The following is an 18,889-nucleotide window of genomic DNA, read 5'->3' on the forward strand; positions in this document are numbered from 1 at the left end:
GTACTTATTATTGTTGGTCAGGCAACAATCGCGGAACCTATCACTTATCGGTCTAATGACAATTTAGCTTCTGAGGGCAACAGCAGAGATTCCTGTGTAGCCAGCAGTTATATGTTTTCTGGCCAAGACTGCCTCTTCTGTGTTGTGGTCATTGTTTACAATCTGATGAGCAATTTAAAAACCATAATTGTAGTTGGATGGACATTTTGGCTAATCTCTCAGTGAATAAATAAACAGATTTCTGCATATGAAGCCATATAAATAACCCGAAAAAAAGCTAATAGAAGGCTATGTTTTTGTCAGATAATAGCTGATGGGTTACAAGATTGCTTTTGTCCAAGGCATTCTGCCTCTTTTGCCCCTACACAAACTTATAACTTGCAACCAAAGCTCGCTTAAACGTGATTGGTCAGTGCTACTCAGACTACCAAGGGATTGCAAATAGACTACAAATGGAACCAGATTCTGCTTTTATATTCGGGTTGGACGACATGGCCTAAATTTTCTTTTACCACGCTATGAGGTATATATCATATATCATGATCATGATACAGTACAGTACATGTTCTTTAAACATTATGAACATGAACGTTATGAGATGGTCTAAAATAACTTTACTGTACTTTATCACATTTGATTATTTCCTACTTTCATTTGGAATTTCCACACAACCAAAAAAAGCTGCTTCACAAAACAACATTTGACAAAGACTAAAAACACTAAAACTAAAATTCTTTCACAGCCAAGCTTTAAATTTCTAGTGAACTATAATTCTCCTCCTCCAAGTCTGCCCAAATTATACTACCTTGCGAGACTGCTGGTTTAATAAAATGACGTGAGAATCACAAGATCATGCGAGAATCCAGCCATGATTTGATATAAAGCCTGCCTCACAAAGCTCCCACAGTAGAAACAGTGTACCAAATCTCTATGGTGGATACACTTTAACCATCACATCATTCAACCCTAAATCACATGCAGCTATCTCTTTATAAAGATAAGGCTGTCAACAAACTGACTTGTTGTTTCAGCACTACTTGCATTTTTCAGGGGTGTTCTGTTGTGTGTGTGTGTGTGTGTGTGTGTGTGTGTGTGTGTGTGTGTGTGTGTGTGTGTGTGTGTGTACACTAAAAACAGTGCAATATCTCCATAATGTCAGACTAGAAATGGCCTTGTGCCCTGATCTTCTAGCTGTCGGGCTTGGCCGATCGTCAGTCACCTGGGTGACCCCCACACACATCGAAATGCAGTCTGAACAAGCTGCCAGGTTGGAGAGGTTTGGGTTGCCAGGTTAGGTGGTCACCATCACAGTCCATAAGCAGGGAAAAGAGTTCTCATTAGTGGACAAAAAAATAGCAAGAGTGAACATTTAATCATTTGCAACTATCTCCCTAACTGCATCATTGTATTTATAGCAATCTGGTGTTTGGCTTTTGTCAGATCTGTGCGGTGATTAAAGAGCAACATTAGAATCTGTAGCAGACCTCAGGCTTTCTGGAACCTGCAGCACAGTAAATGAGTGGTAGGTTGTTAATTGTGTGGGCAGTCATTCAAAGCACTGGTTATTCTCCCATCAGCCTTGGAAAGGGAATATTAGACAGGTTCATTCACTCCAGAAAAGTTTCATATGAATATAAAAAGAAAGAAGCCCTCTGTCTTTTTAATGTAACTGAAACTTTTATGAAATAATCACTTTTCACAGGGAACCTTTTGGCATGTCTCAGTAGGTAAAAGCAAAGTTGTAAATAATAAAGTAATAATGGTTGAATTCCATTTAGGTGCTTTAGTTTCAGGGTCCTGGTGTCGTGCATGCTGGCTCACTGTCACATTGAGACCATTGATAACAACATTATTAATGTTATCAGTAACACCTGTTCTTTTCCTAGATCGACAAGTAAAAATGTAAACTGTGACAAAGGTCTATTTTTACACTTTTAAATACACACTCTCAAAAATACGATGTCTCATCCAGACAAAGCCACTCCGCTTAACATAGCCATCCTTAAAGAATGGAGAAATCCTGCACCTGCGCCTGCATTCACATTTTTATGCAGATTTAGTTTCTGTACATAAAATGTTTTTAACACCAGGATTCCCACAGTCATGAAATTCCCGGAAAAGCTGTGACACTAGACAAACTGATTTGTAATTCTGGAATGTAAAATGATCAATTATTAGAATTTTAAAAATGCAATGATATTTCATGTCTAACATTACGGCAAACTTAAAATTAAAAGTTTTTTTTGGATCATTCTTTGTTTCCTCTCCAAATTCTTAAGATTTTTTCAGGTGTGTGAATTTATAGAGATAAGAATTTTGCAGGTGAAGCTCTCCATGAGTTCTTTTTTTCTCTCCTCTCAGGGTGCATAATTGATCGGTTAATCAGTTAAGAGCTGATCAGATTGAGGGATGAGAGGAGCAGCTGCTGTGGGTCAATGAAAACTTTTGGACAGAGCATAAATAACAGTGAAGCCGCTCTGCGTTCAGAGAGCATGGTGTATAGAATAACAAAACAGTATATATTTCAACAGTGCTACAAATGAAAGGTCCAGCTCCAAAAAAAGAAAATCTTATTGTGGCAGAAGATGTTTTAATCGTAGATGGCTGCCAGAAATACATGAATGTGTGGGAAAGTCTGCTCCAGTATGATGTAATACATATTGCTGTATGCAGCTAGTTGGCAGTGGGAATGTCGAATGACTAAAATTAGCAAATGCAGGCAGTTTGCATATTTGCAAATGCCTGTGAAGAGTGTGTTATTATGTATGACTGTATAGGCCTATACACTTTAAACTACTTAAATAAAGTCATGGAATCGGGGTAAAATGCAGTGAAACAGCTATGGAGAAGTTTTGAAAATTCATTGATAAAAGTGTGATGAAACACTGTAACACACAAGTTCCTCATATGGCTTTTTTAGACTGAACCTTAAGCTCAGCAACAACATTTCCCGTGGTGACCAGCCTTTTTTTTCTCTTTTTTTATAAATTGAAAGATGTCCACATGGTGCATCTCCCATAGCTTGTTGAGATTTTTTTTATAACATCTGTTTCTGGCTTGTTATTTATGGTAGCCAATCTACACACTTTTAGATGTATAATTAAAGTGCTAGTTACTCACACATGTGCGTGTAAATACACCCACTTCTTTGCCGGGTCACGTTCGGTTTAGGTGAGGTGTTTCTTTTGATCATCATCATCATTAATAGCAGCCATAAAGTGAAGACGATGAAATGCTACAAGGTAGCATGAAAATTAATGTTTCAGCCAAGAGCTCAACAAACAGAATAGTCAGAGGGTTTCTTTGTGTGTGTTTTTGTACACAGTGCCGTAAAGGACAGAACAGCCGATGGTCAGTTAATGTGAAGGAAAGCTTGTTTAGGTCAGAGATGTTTGAATTGTCTTTCACACGGGTCTCGTTTTGACTCCGGCTGCTCGTCAGTTTTTTTACCGTCTGGAGCGGCACTCCTTTAACTTAACTGTTAGGACCTCCCTCGGAGTATTTTAAAAATTTAGTGCAACCTGCTGCTTATATTTACATACACCTTTTCTCTTTGGACACATCCTTTCCTCATGAAAACACTGTGTAGGTTATAAATTCTGACAATTCTAAAGAATTATAGTCTGATAAATGTTTTATGTCCTATAATGCTGTTTCTGTCGACCACTCGTCTTGTGTATGCTGGTTGTGTTATCAGTATCATCGGGGTTGTCAACATGAGTTTGTGTGTGAGTGTGTGTTTGGAGCCGGGCCATGTCCAGGGCCAGAGACATACTAATGACATGGACTCCAGTGGTGTGTTTTACCAGCTCAACTGCTCTCATTAGATGAGAACCTCTGTGTAGCACAGCTCGCCTCATTAATGAAGCACAGCCATGTGCCGCTGCAGATACGTGCGCTCACACGTTCAAGCACACACACTCGGGTCAAACAGGCTGTGTGGGAGGACTCAGGGCTGTGTACATACACACAAAACGTACATCCTACTCACTGTGCGCTGTCCTTCTATAGTCCCTCCTCACCGCACTACCAGTTAAAACACACACACGCTCATACATATATGCACACACACATTCTTTGAAGAATCACTGTGTTGAATACAAAGTGCACCTGGCCTGGTGGGGGGCATGCACCTTCTAGCCCTCACTTCTGAAGCCTATGCAATCACTTTCACAAATGCTGTCGCTCCACAGATGTGTGAGTATGTGTTTGCATGTAGTTGTGTGTGGGTGTGTGTGTGTGTGTGTGGCGGAGGCCCCTCCTGATTATAGCTGCTCCATAATTAACAGTGATCAGATTTGTTTTGTGGCATAAATGGTGCATGTGTAGAACATTAGGCCTGGCAAGTCTCATTTCACATTCAGCTCAAGGGCTCGGCAGCAGACGGGTCACGAGCTTCAGGGAGCACAATCACAAGCCTCCCTCCATATGGTCCTGCCTGCCGCATCCTCAGCAGCGAGGGCCGCGAGTGCCAGACAAGTTCCCCCAAGAACCTAATCGTGTTCAGTAATTACCAAGACCGGCTTTTCTCTTTTTTTCCCTCCCTCAGCCTCCCCACAATCTCGTGCTCTTTTTTTTCACTGCACCTGCATGCTCTCTTCTTCGCTTTCAGTCTCATGCTCTCTCCCTCTCCATTGCTTTCACTAAGCTGCTTGTAATATGTTTATTTTTTCCCCTTTTGCAGCTTTGCTCCTTTAATGTCTCACAGTTTCCCTGTTTTTTTTTGCTGGATGAAAACCAGGATGGAGGTGAGAGAGACTGTGAGAGGGGAAAAGAACTCAGACACTACCGCATCAGTTAATTTCTAAATTGCTTTATGTGGCTGATGCCGAAAAACCCGGTCCATCCTCCTGACTGCCTGGAAATTATAAATAATTGTAACAGATGCGCCAATATGGCCGGCCTCCAATAAACGAGGCCCCAGATAATTTGACCAACCCCCTTTGACAGGCCAATTTAATAAAACATGAACAAAATCTTCCTCACTAATAATTTATCATCCCCTCTCCTCCCCTTTGGTTAAAGTTGATTACCCTGGCAGTTAACAAGGTCACGCCCAGATGCCAGGTTTCTGATAATGCAATCAGGACTCGTTGGAAAAAAGGTGATGACATCCTGTGCGGTTTTCACTACCCTGCCTCCCAGTAAAACACAGTTGTGAATCCCTCTGTTTATCAGAGGTCTTGGATTTGATGTGCTGAAGTGGAAGTGTTGTTGATAGCAGCAGGTGAGGTTGTTTTTAAGTGTTAACACCTTTTCATTAAGGACTTAAGAGAAGAAAGATGAGAATTTATGCAGAAAGGTGATGCATTCAAGAGGTACATGGGTAAGTGCTAACTTCAAGATAAAGGACTCAGGCATCAACTAAACTTAAACAAAGTGTATAGAGTACACGCCCTTTAGCTATAGAGTGTATGAGTCTATAAAACTAAAATATATCCTGTCCCTTAAAGCCATCCTCTCTGTTCGTACAAAATCACCATTAAGGTGCTGCAGCAGCAAAGGTGTGAAGATAGAATGTCACATATAAGTGTTCACATTAATTGGCACGGTTGCATTACAGGAATGCACGTGTGTGAGTGTATGCATGTGCGTGCACCAACCTACTTCTCGTGGGCGGGCCCTCTGCTTTATCCTTGTCCCCTTCAGTTTGTTTTGGTAGTCCCCGCTGCGTGCTGATGTGTGCAGATGCCGCTCGACACTGGCTAATAGACACTGATAAATAGATGGGCCGTGATAGAGCACATGCCACAGTGCTGGAGGTGGTAGATAGCTGCCCCACTGCCACATGACACATCTGGTTGTTGACTTTAGCATATAAAAATGTTGTGTGAACATCCAGGATGCAAGGAATAGTGTACTGAACTACTTGACGCACTGGTTTTTGTGATTTGCTACATTTCCCTGAAATAATTTTGACAACTGCCATTCATTCAGTTAAAGGAAGAAATGTTGGCTGCTTGGTCGCCCACTAATTTGTGAAGAACTCGCTGTGTCTGAAAATTATTTTGGCCTTACTCAAAACATCATGTAGTTTTGACAACATTATATTATGGTGAATTGAGATAATTGTAACAGTGCAAACCGGTATCTTCACCTCTCCTGCAGATTTCTTTTTGTATATTGAAGTCATAAGAGGAGAGGACAGAAGAACTGGTGCTGTTACAAGCCTGAAATTTCTAATTTCGATACAAAACCCTGAAGTGTATGACTATTCAATACCATTTTCATTGCAATGGGGAAAAATTGACATTGAGGGCATAGAAATATTTTTATTAAAATATAAATATAACAATGCTATTACATGGTCAGTAGCAGAGAACAGCAGAATGTACTGTTGTGAACATTAACAATAATTAAAAGTTTTTTTATAAACAAAAACAATATTGTTGTGGGACTGCACATGTTCAACAGCCTCTGAGACTGTCACACATTCAAAAGGCAATTAATTGCAAGAAAAACTCACAAAAAAGTGCAGCAAAAGTCTATTTGTGACCAGAGCGAGTAACAAGAGGAGTTCTGTGAGTGAGTGACTGGGGGCCGGGCTAAGTTGCAACGATGTTTGTGTTAACTCGCAATTGGAGAGAAAAGGGAGTGAGAAAGTGCAGCTGGTACCTCTTTATCAATACTGTGAGAAATGAGTATTGAAACCATCTTCCTGAGGGCATTTGTATGAATTCTCCCCCTTTTTAAAGAATTCATAAAATTGTCCTTGGGGAGACGCTATAGAGGTACTGCAAAAACGAAACATTTACAAAAAGTCTTTCATACTAGGTGTTAGGGCTGGGAAATTTATCGATGTTATATTGATATTGTGATATGAGATTAGATATTGTTTTAGATTTTGAATCTTATATCCTAAGTATCTTTTAATGGTTTCAAAGGCTGCATTACAGCATTAAGTGCTGTAATTCCACATGTGCTGATAAATAAATAAATAAATAATAATGTTTTGCATTTCTGTAAATAAAGACATTCTACATGAGAAAAATTGTACTTTTCAATCTGACACATGTTGAATATATTAACACAATACATAATACATTACTATTACTAAAGCATATTAACACAAGTGTTGAGCATGTTGTAGGCCGTGGGTTTTTATGTTATATACTTCACAAAATAATATCTGCCCAATGAGTCATGAGCCTTAATTTTGGATTCACATATGGTTTTGTCACTTTTCTGTTGTTCTCTATGCCTGTAGGCTTGCCATTCTCTTTCTTTCATGTTTTCCACTCACATCCACTGTCTCTCTCTTGTGTTACAGGCGTTGATGTCAGAGCAGGTTGATGCCGCAGCTCAGAGGTCTAACCCTGATTCTGACTGGGCCCCCACCCGAGGCTCAGATCCCAGGCCAGAGGATAAGACCCTTCAACGGAGATCCACCAGTTCTGTCAGAGGACAGCAGGTAGGTTAGCAAACACCACTGCCAATTATGTCAAAGAAAGCACGTGGGTGAGTGGCTAACATGCCCACACTTACCCATTACCACTTTGCTCAGATTAGATCAAAGCATAGAGGAGGGATATGAAGGAAATGGTCTGTTGAGAATCATGTGATTTATCAGACCCTGCTTCTGCCAACCTTTGTCTTGAACTTCCCAAAATACACACACACACACACACACACACACAGATGCCCCTCCTACTGTGACCAGGCCGGCGTGTGCTGCTGGTTTCACGCATGCCTTGGGCTCAGGCACTGGCTAATTTACCGCTTCAACAGAACATTATGAACAAGAAAGAGGCTTTTGATCTTCTCAGTATTCCACTCATAAGTTTGGCAGGACATGTTTCTAGATGGCCTCACTCACTCTAAGCTGGCCTGAAGACACATTGTTTGATTTATACAGCCGTCCTCATTATAGCTCTGATGGAGGTGCTTCTGTTCAGGCACTTTAGACATATAATGTAATTATTTTGTACAAAATAAATAAGCAGTATTGACATAATTTGATCTGCTTCCCTTTTTCTGGAGGCTCTCTGATGTTTGCCCTAGGACACACACATGCCCACACACACATTATCTGTCCAGTGTTTTCCACCTGCTATAAATTATTTTGTTCCTTGTGCCGATACTTCAAATTAGAGTGGGACTATAATGCATTTTTCACACAATACATTTTTGATACCTTTTTAGGGTGAATAAAAACATGAATCATAATCTGATTTATAAAAGTATAATGCGGTGTGTTTAACACATTGTGCACATATTGTCCCTTTCAATAGAAACCAAACTTTTACTTAAACTAATTTATCAAAAATGTCTGTCAACTAAGATCTCCCACTGTGAGGTCATTTTGTTTTAGAAGTCAGCATTTTGAACCTTTTCAGTACCTTCAAATATAATTTGTGAGCATGAAATACATACAGATGGCAAACATCTATATTATCAGGACACTCAGGCCTCCCCCCTTTTTACTGCTTGGGCTCTTAATCCCACATCAGGTACTTTTTCACAGATGACACGAATGTCCATAATTGACAGTGTCCCTGTCCCACCTTGACAAGCCAGCGCTTCACTTGATGCAATACTGGAGTGATTTTTGCCCCTTCCTCTACACACATACACACACATCTGTTGCATACATACATTAATAAATAAATTTTTTATGCTGGCACATGATCATGTAACAGCTGCTTGGCCAAAATTTATGGAAAAAGATTATTGTCCACAGAGATTGAATCAAAATTGCAAATTTTCCTATATCCTGCTCTCATGGAACCATCAAATTAAAATATGCATTTGTTGAATAGTTGTTCAAATCAATGTATTTTATTTTATTTTATTCAGTACAATACATTTTCAAATGAAAAATAGAGTAGGTTTGACAATTGAAAAGCTTTGAATCAAATGAGGTGATAATTAGAGTGAATTAATGTTTACGATGACATTTTACATTCAGTTTTTACAGTCAGTTTCTCTTATTTCCTGAGTGATGATTACAAAGTAGTTGCCTCTATGAGGCTGTGATAAGAAATGGACGTTTTTCACTCAACCAGCCACCAGCTGTGTGGCACAGTGGCATGTTAAACTTTTCAGTCAATATTTGATTCCCCCTCTGCCCCATTAAGTCAAAAGAGTTGTAAAACTAAGGTCATTAGCTTTAGCTCTAACATGTTGACCATTCTGATATAATTTGTAGCGTTACTGTTATTAAAAAGGTGAACATTTTGAGTAGTCGCTGCTGGTTGCTTAATATACAAATATGATGATGCTCCAAAGAGACCATAAAACTGTTATGCTTCATTGCACTTCATTTAAACAATAACATCAGTCTGCAAGGTCAAAAGCTGTTGAAATGGGCCTTCTGTGCAGCCCACTGCTACCACCCAGGACACAATTTGCAGCCTTTTCAGTAAGTGCCTCAAGTGAAATGTGATTATTGGCTGAGGCGACGAGCAGTTCACAGTGGTACATGACTTGCAATTCGCTGCACCCAGTAAGTGTTAAACTGAGTTTAAGTTTTACAGCAGGAAAGCCTGATTTAAAAACGCAAATAACACAGAATTCTCTTATCAGTGATTCATAAGCGTTAATTTATTGATGTTAAGTCAATTGAAAGTCATCTGGAATATTGCCATAGAAATTATGTTAAGAAATTAAGTTTGTAATTTATTAAACAAATTAAACTTTATTTCAGTGGTCCATTATGAGCACGGTGTTGTTCAACTTTGTATCAAGTCTGAGTTCTCCTTTGAACGTTGCTTGATATTTCACTGCAGGAAGTGACTTGTCAGCCTTTGTAACTTCCTGCACCTCCTGACATGGTATCCTCGTTTTTGTCCCTGTGTCGAGTTCTTCAGCTGTCCTGACTTCTGGGTTTTTCACCTAAGTGTTGACAGATGCAGCCAAGATTTCAGAATGTGAATTATCTGGTGCTGAGAGATGCTTTTATTTTCATAGAAAAAATATTTCTTTTTTTTCCCTCAGATTGTGGTTGTTGCGTTGTGGTTGATATGTTCTTGCTTCATACTCCTTTAACTGACAAGCTTGCATGTCAAGGTGAGCTTTTGTGATTGTAGCTACTGTACATCAAGACTTTTCATTAGCTACTATGGCTATCACTGTACCCTCTCAACTGAGCGCTAATGGCGGCAAGGCCAAAGATGTAGAGTCCTGCCCTTTTTCAGCTGCTTGTGGTTTTACATGTATGTGAGTAAAGCATGCCCAGGCATCGCTTACAGATACTGTGTCCTGCTGCGTAGAGTGATGCTGATAAGTGTTGGTGGACTTAAAAGCCAGCTCCTGCCTTTACAATGTCACAACAATGCACAGCGATATGGCGGTCTTAGCTAGCTCTAGCTGGGTGAACATGGTGGAAGATCCCAAAGCACAGATATCCTCTTTGTTCATTTATCCCCTCAGGAGTGTGGTGGCAGAGAGAAAAACTAAGCTTTTGTTAAAATGGATCTCCTCAATGACGAAAACACCTTTTGCCAAGAAAAGCATTGGACAGCTTAATTCACTTTACACATTTACGCATGTATTTGGACAGAACTAAGAGATTTACAAAGGGTAACCAGCTCTTTGTGTCCAGAGTCTATTACCGTTGAAGAAAGACTCTGTCTCTCCAGCATTGGGAGTAGTGGAGGCTTTCATTTTATCTTCTCAAAGTTGTTGATTGCACCCTTTAGCTCATTTTACCTGGGTATAGCCACCTCAAGGACCTTTTTTAGGGGCATTTCTGTGAGCGATATCTGTGCCAGTGTGAGCTGGGCATCTCCACACATTTATTCGGTTTTACCACCTTGACACGGTGGCGTCTTTGTTGGCGTATTCAGCCCTCAGGGTGGGTTCATTGTAGCTGTGTATGCACAGGTTACCAGCTCTTATATTAGTCAGGTTTTTAGCAGTGTATCCTGGTCTTTTGAATTATTTTTGCTCCTAAATATGTTTTTTGTCAGGTAGACTACATTGGCTTTGTGTTTATGTGTGGACCCATTTGTTTATACCTCGATGTATGTCAGTCTATGTGTCTTGTCCTGGTCTTGTTTGCGTGTCCACAGCATTCCTATTTGCCCGAGAACCTGAACAAGTTCAGCTTTGAGAGCTCCAGACGCACACATGACACGCTGCTGCAATCATAAAGAAGCCCATTGATGACAGTGACCCCTCTCTCTGGGAGATGGAGAGAGAGAGAGGGTGGAGGAGGGAGGCAGTCGATTAAATGTTTCTTCTTTGCTCAACAGCCAGTGACACTGACCCCTCAGTAGCTAAGAGTTTTACTCTTGCTTGCGTACAGTCTCTGTTTAGATTTGGGCCTCTCTCCTCATTTCCCTCTTACTGTATGCCCTCCTCCCCTCCATCTGCATTTCGCTCTCATGTTTGCAGAGCCATTACAGGGTGCGATGCACAGGTCAGGTCATGGCCGCCGACCAGCTGCCGAGTTGAGGTAGACAGCGGGCACGTCTTTCTTTGCCTCGTGGTCTCTGCTTTTTATCTTTTAAGCCTGTCTTGTGGAACATTAGCAACAATGTCACAACATAGAGCCTCCCACACAAACACACAAAGAAGGCACTCGTGTGTCTTGTGAACCTGCAGCAGACAGGCGTCCAACTGGACCAGAGAGAACATCTGCAGCAAATCTCAGTCATTTGTCAGTATTGCCATGTCATCTTCCCCTGTATCCCCTCAGACAAAGCACACAGCAGTTTCTCTGGTTCTTGCATACAAAGGAACACAAATGATAAAATATCCACTTATTGTTAAATGAATCCTCCCCAAAATGTACTTCTACCAAAAAACCTAATTAGAATTCATCCTCAGTACGTCATACTTTATAGTTAGTTGTCTTTACTTTTAAGTTTAGGGCTTTTAGTTGATTTGGATCCCCCTTTTGGCCTCCTAGTTCCCCTAAGCACATACAGGCTAAGCCAGTTGGCCTGCCACTCATCAGGAATATGCAGATCAATCTGCTAATTAGTTGCATAGAGTCATTAAGGCTGAGTTAGAACACATGGTTGGCACCCATGCAGACATGATAGCAGAAGCGGGCACACCAGGTCACTGGAGTCAACTGTAGCCCGAGGGCACATTCCCAAACACACTTGCATACTTAGACATTTTTGTCACAGGCAAATGATTTGACAAATATGAATGCTGTAGTGATAAAATAAACATGTCACAAGATTAGGGACATAAATGTGTACGTATTTCTGTTAGAATCCCTAATATATTTACAATATAACACCCCATATATGGTTGGGATTTTTCATTTCCATTACACGTACAGTGCAGTGTTTGCATTCTCTAATTGCTGTTATGGTTTTTCATTGTTACTGACAGTTTGCCTCCCTTACAGGAAAATGTACATAGTAGACATGATGCAGAAGACAAAAGCCATTGCATACATGCATTTTGCATGATGCAGGTGCGACAACTTTTTTGACTGTCTTTTTAAGTCACCAGCAACTTCATGCAATGAATCTTCTCAGCCCATAGCTTGTTTGGTTGCAATATTAACCAACAGGGTTCACACAGATCTTGAAAAAGTCTTTAAAGGCAATTACTTCATTAATCTAAAAATATAAATATTGAAATATATAAAAAAAAACTTAAGTCAATATTTCGCATTTTGAAAAGTCTAAGAGTCTTTTTTTTCTGACTTTACATTGTAAAAATCTTAAAATAGGTAACAAACATTTAAAAAATTACCAAATGCCTCTCATATAACATTACGCAGATCACAATAGTGGAACCAACAACACTCATATTTTGTTACCGGCCTGGATGCTCAGAGCAGAGGATCCACAGTCTGCTAGCTAGCTGTCACTCTACCATGGGCAACATAGGGAAGTGCATATTCAACGAGAATAGACCATTCAACCAAGATTTTGTAGCATGGCTGAAACCATGACAAGCTAATGCATATGAGGCTGTGTGTATTTTATGCACAGCATTAAACAAGGCAGTGCAATCCCACTTGCAGTGTGAGAAACAAAGTCACAAAGTAAACTCGCCAACAAACACATATTTCTCAGCTCTGTTCCGCCCTCACCTCTTCATGAGACAAAGGTCATGTTTTATGCTATGATCCGTAGCCCCAAAGTAATCATTGGTTCTTGTTTTTTATTCAGTTGTGATAATTGTAAAATTGGTTTTAAATTTAATTCTGAGTGCTATTAAAGGAGACTTAAGAAGCCTTAAATCTAGTTCCCCATAAGCTGTTGTAACCCTGACAAATATATGAGTTGTTCTTCTTCTGCTGAGTAGGCCCGTAAGACATGTTTGCTGCCTCCTGTGGTTGATACATGTATTATTTCGAAGATGAACCCTGGGACCTGTATTATTAAAATGCACTTGCTGTTTCTACCGATCTTTAGTTTCATAACTCTAATAGACAACAAAGCTTGTAACAGCCATCAGAACATATTTTTCGAGGGAGGGGGCTTATTGATCCATCGTCTTATCATAAAGCTCACTCCACCACCACCTCCTCCTACTCCTCCTGCGCTCCTCATCCACTCCAGCCCAAGGACTGTTGTACGTTTAGTCGCATTGCATATTTTAGCCTGCCATCTGGTCAGCACTGCCTGGCACCGCAGGGGGCCTCCGATCCTCCCATATTCATATTCCACTAGCATATTGTTCCCACTGCTTTTCTACAGCGCGGCCCCAGCACTTCTCCACTTCTTTATTTATTTCTACAGAAGAGGCTGGCTAGCAAACTACACCCCCCCCTAATCGGCGGCTCTTCCAGTTGTCCTATCAAGTGTAACCTGGAGGCCCCTAGTAGAGCAATTAGAGCGGCCTCCCTGCCCACCTCTTGTAATGAAGCCCAGCACATTCTGGAATCTATAGCCCCTTTAGTCTCCCCTAATGGGACATCATTATTGTCAAAGAAACAATGTAAATGGAAATGAACATACTCATTAGCCAGTCGCAGGGAGAAACCTTTGCCGCTCTCAGCTTGCAACTCCCACTTCCAAACACACACATACGCACACACAAAAGTGAACCTCCTCCCTTTAGCTTTTGCGGACTGCTGCTCCAGCCAGCTTGCTTTATTCCTCTGGTAGCATGTTTGTTTGTGTGTGCATATGTGTGAGTGCCGATGAAGACAATGTGCATGTTTTTACTCAAGGTGAGAGGGGATTGCAATGAACATGGATGATTCCGTTATTGGCATTCACTCAGTGTTTCTTACAGATGTTAATTGTTGCATGGGTTTGTGCCTGCCTGTGTAAGTGAAGTTCTCACCCCAGTGCTTCTATGCTTACCTGTCCCAGGGTGCACCAGTGCAGCGATCCAGGTCTCTGTCCCCAGCCAGCAGTGTGGAGTCAGGTAGCGAGAGGAGAAGAGGGGCAGAACAAAGGATTAAAGACCTTGAGGAGCTGCTGCAATTGAAGGTAACTCACAAGAATAGATGGATACACATATTATACTCTCCTTTTCTCTAATCTACATTAATCAGTTCATCCCAAACTCTTCTTTATGTTTTTTTTCTAACTGTATCTCCTTTGTTTCCTGCAGCCACATCATCCTATTTGCCTTTTCCGTCCTAATCTTCTGACTCAATGTTTTCCCCTCACTCTGCTGACTGCCAGTGACTTTGAACCAAATAAAGGTATTGCTTGCTGAATTGGGCAGATTCAGTGACATAGTGGAGTCCAGCTGACAGGCATAGTGGAGCCGCTTGTTGCTCCGGCCACTTTCTCACATATGATTGCTGCTATCAGCTGCTGGGATGTCGGAAGGTTTTGCAGCTCTGTAAGAGTCACGGTCTCCAAAGGGTTCAATTGCACTTGTGCTGCCACTGCCTCCTCCATGACCTTCTCTTACAGTGTCTTTCACACACACACAGACACACACACAAGTACGTATGTGTGCGCACACATACAGAGTGTGCGTAGGCAGTGAAGCAGCAGGAGAGGAGCTGCTCTGGCGAAAGTGGATGGAGCATGGTTGTTTCCCTTAAACGAATCAGCTTTATTGGTCTTTTAACCTTCACATGCTCTATGACGTCTTTCTCCCACTATTATTCATTCCCATGTATTTTTTTTCTCTGTCTCGCAAATTCACTGCAAGCAAAATAGGCTTAATTTTCACCTCTACCCTGTGTTTCTTCTAAGGTCTCCAAATTTGACTTTATTGTTTATTTTATGTCAGCGGAGTATATCTTCAACTGACATAATCTTTTTTTTTGACTTTCCCCTAAAGCTGTTGCCTTTCGTTATCCTTTCCATCTTTCAGGCTGACCAGTGGGTATGTGATTATGCAGAGGTCATCTCCCTTTGAACACAGTCCCAGGAACACATTAGGCATCATTTTCTTGTCAGATCTGAAGTGTGTCTGAATTACATCATTGGCAGGCACCTAGTCAGACGTTAACGCTCAGCATAGATTCAGACGACACGCATGACTGTCTTAGGTAATGGTGCCATTTACGTGTCTGCCAGTTGAGGGGCATTTAGCAAAGGTATGCACAGAAAAACTGTGATTGGCAACTCACATCTGTGGCCACAATAATGAGAGCATTCGGTCAGAGCATGATGTACTGGTTATGTCCTTTGCTTGGATATGGCATTGAGTAAAATGCCCTCCATCAGCTACAGTGGAGACCTCCCCTTCGGCATCTTCAAGTACTCACTCCAGTCAGTCCAGTCCGTTGTTCTCCAGTTGATCCTATCCAATTCTTTCCAATAGAATGCCTTTCAGATTGGGTACGCCAGCCCGTACCATTGACATTTTGACCTTAGCAGCTAACAGCAGCAGACAAACAAACAATTCTAATAATAATGGCCTTTTTTTTCCCTTCCGCACACTTTCAAGTAAACAGTAGCTGTTGCTGTGTAATTATTTTTCAGCTTGAGAACGTCCACAGATGTGTATGCTGGCTGAGTAAGGGGGTGTATTGATCTGTGGGCAGAGGTCTGTGGCCTGATGACCAGAGCTGGGCTGCCCAGGGGAAGCTCTGTAAGGAGCCTGGGAAGCCATGATGTGGCTAATGCCCTGCCACTTGCTCCATCCCGCCTCCCCCTTCTCCATCAGTCAGCCTCAACTCTTCTGTGTCCTCCCCCAGCTCCTAGTTCCACCAGTTAACACTGCCCTGGTCTGGACCCTTTCATTAGAGCCTTGTTTTTGAGAGGTTGGGGGCAGCTTGAAGGGGCTGAGGATGTCTTGCAGATGTCCTCTGTGAATAATCCGCACCAGGGAAAATCCATACTTGTCACATCGGTAGTGTGAATGTGCATTGTGTTTGTGTGTGTGTGTGTGTGTGTGTGTGTGTGTGTGTGCACCTGTTGTGTGTGCCCGGTGCATGTTTGTGCGCTTTCTCTGTTCTCTTTGTCCTTGTTAATAATAACAGGGCTGAGGGCTCGCATTTCCCTCTCTGCAGGGCAGCTGTGTCATATCAGCAGTAAACAAGCTCCTTCCCTTCAGAAAGCGCTCGACAACTCTCCCTAGCCCTGGCCACTCAAGCAGAAACCTGTCCTGCACTCTTCCTTTCACTTTCCTCTTTTGCTTTGCTCTCTCTCTTTCTTCTCTTCCTAATTTCTCTGTTCTCTCTCTCTTTCCTCTGTTTTCATCAGCTGCCTTTCTCTCTTCCTTTGCTCTCTTTTCCACCTCTGTTTGTCCTGCCTTTTGAAAGTGTTTTCTCCATCGCCCTCGCTGTTAAGGTCAGTGTGATGGGGAGGAGGGGGTGCCCCTGACAAGAAAAATCTATATGTTGTCTTCTCTTACTCCTTCTTTAAAGCCGCAGCCAAATCTTGCAGTGTTTTAATAGCTGTCAACAACAGTGTCAGCAACAAGCCCACTGCTGCAGCCCCCACCGTCACAACACGTGCTGGTCATCAGTTGGTAACTCCAGTGAGTGAGTTTCATTGCTGGTTAAAGTGCGTGTGTGTGTGTGCTTGGTGCTCTGTGGCCCCATTGACTCGTCGTGTAAGTGTCGCTCCTTAATGATGTCTCAGTTGCCCGGTGAGAGTGGAAGCACTTGTCAGGAAGGAAGGCGAAGAGAGACAAGATTCTGAACCTGCTGGTTTCTGTCAGGTGCTTCAGCTGTACACCAGTTAAATTATGTAGATGCTGAGGGGCTTTTCTCAGCTTCCCTGCCACACTGCTGTGCCAGTGTAAATGAAGCTTACTCCCCATTTCAGTTATGTTATGTTTCATTTGACTTGTACAACTTTTTGAGAAAAAAAGGAAATCCTGTCACTATGCCTTTCAGACGGAGGAGAACGAGGAGCTGAGGAGGGCTCATGATAAGCGCCGAGAACGCCTGTGTCTGATTCAGACCAACTACAAGACAGTCAGAGAGCAGCTTAAAGCGTTGGAAAAATCAAATGGCTTGTGAGTACATGCTTTAATGTTTAGTCACAAACTTTTGTCACACAACACAGTGGGAAAAATGGGATGAAATTAATACTATACACTCACACAACTCACAGGACCTGTTGAGTCATAGCCATAGAGGACTTCTGCATACACAATGCAACTTGGATAACTTCCAGCTTCACCCAGCAGCAGGCAGTAAGAGGCATTTCAAGGCACATAACTCACCTTGCCTTTTGTTAAAAGCCTTTGTGAAATGCTACAACCCTCTGAAACCACTCACAAATAGTCTTAGGGACTCATTGCTCTCCACGTTATCTGACAAGGCCTGAGTGCCGGATTTGGGAAAGTGGGAGAAATTCCTTCCTTTGCCTTTGAAAAGCTCTGAGGTTTTAAGCCCAGTCAATTTGGGCCGTTTTGTGCCAAGAGTGTGTGCGCTTCTGTGTCTCCTCTCCCTCAGCGTTCATTAGGATGTGAGAGCCAGAGGCTGGAGGTGTCTGGTCCTGGGGGGTGCAAGGTGTTTGAGGAGGCCTGTGGAGGGGGAGGAGGAGGGGAGCAATCCATTTCCTGCCTTGACCTGTTATCTTCACCAGAAACTACAGGATTTTTACACAAAGCGGAAAATGTGCTGGAAAAAATGTCATTAATATGAGGGTCTTTTTCTCTCCATTGTCTTCTCCCAGCCTTTTTCCACTTTTTCTGGTGTCTGTTTCTTTTCTCCAACAGTATCATTGAGTCCATTTTAAAATGTAAATAAAGGTGCATATGTTTGGTGGCCGCGCGGGAGTAAAGTGTTGACCCTGTCAGCTGTTTTCTCTCTGGGTTAATTAAAGAAAACAGCGGTGCAATGTGAGCCCGTGTGAAAGTGGAGTGAGTGAGAGAGCGTGTTCAGCGCTAGGCTCGACTCGGCTCATGTCAGCTCAGCGCGGCTCAACAGCATGTGTCTGAGACAGTGGGAACAAAGACAGAGATGTAGAGAGAGAGAGAGAGAGAACTCAAAGTCAACACCAGTTGTGCTGCTGTTCTACATTTTAGCAGGTTATCAAAGAAATGTTCTGTGCAGTGAAATAATGCACTTTTGTCAAAGATTTTGTGATGAGAAGACACTTATGTTTGCATAATGAGACAAACAGGGCTGTGGTTAAAAGTAAAGAGCAAAGAAGATCTACAAATCCATAATAATACATTTGCAGTCTCAGTCTCAGTGTATTTGTATTTCATGACTGATTTGACATAAAATTGATGCAATAGGCAGCTTTGCCCTTTCAGTCAGAGCCCTCCATGGCACCAGCCAGTCACTCAATGTTATGATCCTGGCATTCATTTGGCATTAAGCCCCATCCTTAAATAGCTGTTAAACCCACTGGGGTAATGCCAGCCTGAATGAGAGACAATAGAAAATGACTTAAATACTCCCATTAGTGCTGGGAAATCAGGGCCCTAACAAGTCAGTGGGGATAGGCGTCGAGTCTCATTGCATTTCGAGCTTGTTAGGGATTTCCTTGCAGCTTCCATGCTGTGTTGTTGCCTTTTTGGAAAGATGCAGGGGGTCTTTTTTGTTCCCCTTTTGTGTGCAGGACCAAAAGATAAGACTGCGATGTCTCTCCCTACC

The 18,889-nt window shown here is 42.0% G+C and overlaps 1 protein-coding gene across 1 annotated transcript in view; it reads left to right on the forward strand.

The window, feature by feature from the left end:
• Positions 1 to 18,889, forward strand: part of cntln (centlein, centrosomal protein) — a 103,100-nt gene that overhangs the window by 21,075 nt on the left and 63,136 nt on the right. Inside the window, exons 10-12 of the mRNA XM_042485352.1 lie at positions 7,271 to 7,411; positions 14,235 to 14,354; positions 17,174 to 17,295. Coding sequence (XP_042341286.1) covers positions 7,271 to 7,411; positions 14,235 to 14,354; positions 17,174 to 17,295 — 383 coding nt within the window. The remainder of the gene's footprint in view (positions 1 to 7,270; positions 7,412 to 14,234; positions 14,355 to 17,173; positions 17,296 to 18,889) is intronic.

This window comes from Plectropomus leopardus, chromosome 4, assembly GCF_008729295.1.
Source record: "Plectropomus leopardus isolate mb chromosome 4, YSFRI_Pleo_2.0, whole genome shotgun sequence".
NCBI classification, from domain to species: Eukaryota; Metazoa; Chordata; class Actinopteri; order Perciformes; family Serranidae; genus Plectropomus; species Plectropomus leopardus.